The sequence below is a fragment of the Penaeus monodon genome, chromosome 30 (genome assembly GCF_015228065.2).
Source record: "Penaeus monodon isolate SGIC_2016 chromosome 30, NSTDA_Pmon_1, whole genome shotgun sequence".
Lineage (NCBI taxonomy): Eukaryota > Metazoa > Arthropoda > Malacostraca > Decapoda > Penaeidae > Penaeus > Penaeus monodon.
In genome coordinates this window covers 33,271,786-33,273,310 of record NC_051415.1, presented here as the reverse complement: position 1 = coordinate 33,273,310, position 1,525 = coordinate 33,271,786, and the positions used below count along the sequence as shown (strand labels likewise).

Below are 1,525 nucleotides of genomic sequence, written 5' to 3'. Positions count from 1 at the left end.
TTACAGAGCAACATGACAACCAATATTTCTGTCAGTATGTCCACTAACGAGCAGTAGGCAGTCTCCTTTTATAGCAAAAAGTTTCCACACAAGTTATAAATCACTAGATTACGTCACTTCTACCAAAGTTCTACTGGGATTTTCATATCCCATATAACGGCAACTAAGAGGCCCCCACGGTTTGTACCAAAGTTTCCACACAAATAGCGAACCACAGCAGATATCCTCACTTTTACAGATAACCAATAGCATCCCCTAGTTTTCTATCAAAGTTTCCACATAATTAGCAAGTGAACGGTTACCCCCATTACTTCCGCCGTGCTCTTCCCTCGGCTCTAGCTTCTAGCATATCTGGATAGTTACCCAGCAACATATTTCTCACAGGCCCTTCAATTAACGCCAGTTTCCATAAAAGAAACGAGTTACCGCAGAGTCCGTCACTTTTACCACAGTACCAGCAAGATATTTCTCACAAGGCCCTCCTTTAACAACAGTTTCCATAGGGCCCTCATTTAACACCAGTTTCCCAACCAGAAGCGAGCCACTGCAGAGTCTATCCCTTCTAACAAAGTCCGAGCAACGTATTTCTCACAGGGCCCTCATTTAACCCCAATTTTCCTACCAGAAGCGAGTCCGTCCCTTCTAGCACAGCCCCCCCTCCCCGACACTCGCTCCGTCCATTCAGAAATCCCCGTTTTCTGTGGAGGGTCCGTTGACTCCTCGCCGATCGTCAATGTTTGTAAACACCGCGATGGAGGAAGGGGAGATCGCCGCGCCGGCCGAACCTGCCAGGAGAAAGGCTGCTACCACTGCGTCGCTCAATATCAGCAAGAAAAATGCCACTCGGTTGAAGAGAGTAGGTGTTCACGGAGGGATCGGTCGCATTTTACGGGGCGTTGGTGGGGCGCGGGGGCTTTAATCGGGATAAGAGTCCTGGCGACGGCCTGGATGGAGAGGGTGCCAGCCAGCCAGGTGTCAGACGCCCACGGGCTTTGTTAGGACTCCCTGAAGGATGGAGGATTTGCGGGGACTCCCTTGGATGCTGGAGTGGTTTCGGGTGCCGTTTTCTCATTAAGGAGGCCTGCAGGTGTTACGGGAAGAATGTAAAAGTTGGCGTGGCCTGTGCGAAGGGGGTGTTAATGGGCTATTAATGAGGCCTGTATTTTGCAAACCTATTTCTTCTGGTGGAAAATTTTTAATTTGTCGTGTCTGTTTACACATTTTTACAGTGATAAATATTTTTTATGCTTAAAAATAGTGCTCTCAGGCAAGGCAAGTGTTATGAAAGAGTGAATAAATACTAATATGTGTTAGGCCTGTTTGGTATACATTACACGTAATAATACATAGTCAAAAGTTTTTTTATATTGCTGAGACAAAGAGTTTTTGGGGGTTTATTATAGACAAAGAAATTCAGTTTTCACATCAAATTACTCATGTCATTCACTTTCTTCATATGTGTTTGCCATAATTACCATAGTATTTCGATATGTGAAATGTCAACAATATTTCTGATTTCATTTCC

The 1,525-nt window shown here is 45.2% G+C and overlaps 1 protein-coding gene across 1 annotated transcript in view; it reads left to right on the top strand.

The window, feature by feature from the left end:
- The first annotated feature begins 751 nt into the window (after positions 1–751).
- LOC119592429 overlaps positions 752–1,525 on the top strand; it is a 10,830-nt gene continuing 10,056 nt past the window's right edge. Inside the window, exon 1 of the mRNA XM_037941252.1 lies at positions 752–856. Within this exon, the coding sequence (XP_037797180.1) occupies positions 752–856 (105 nt within the window). The remainder of the gene's footprint in view (positions 857–1,525) is intronic.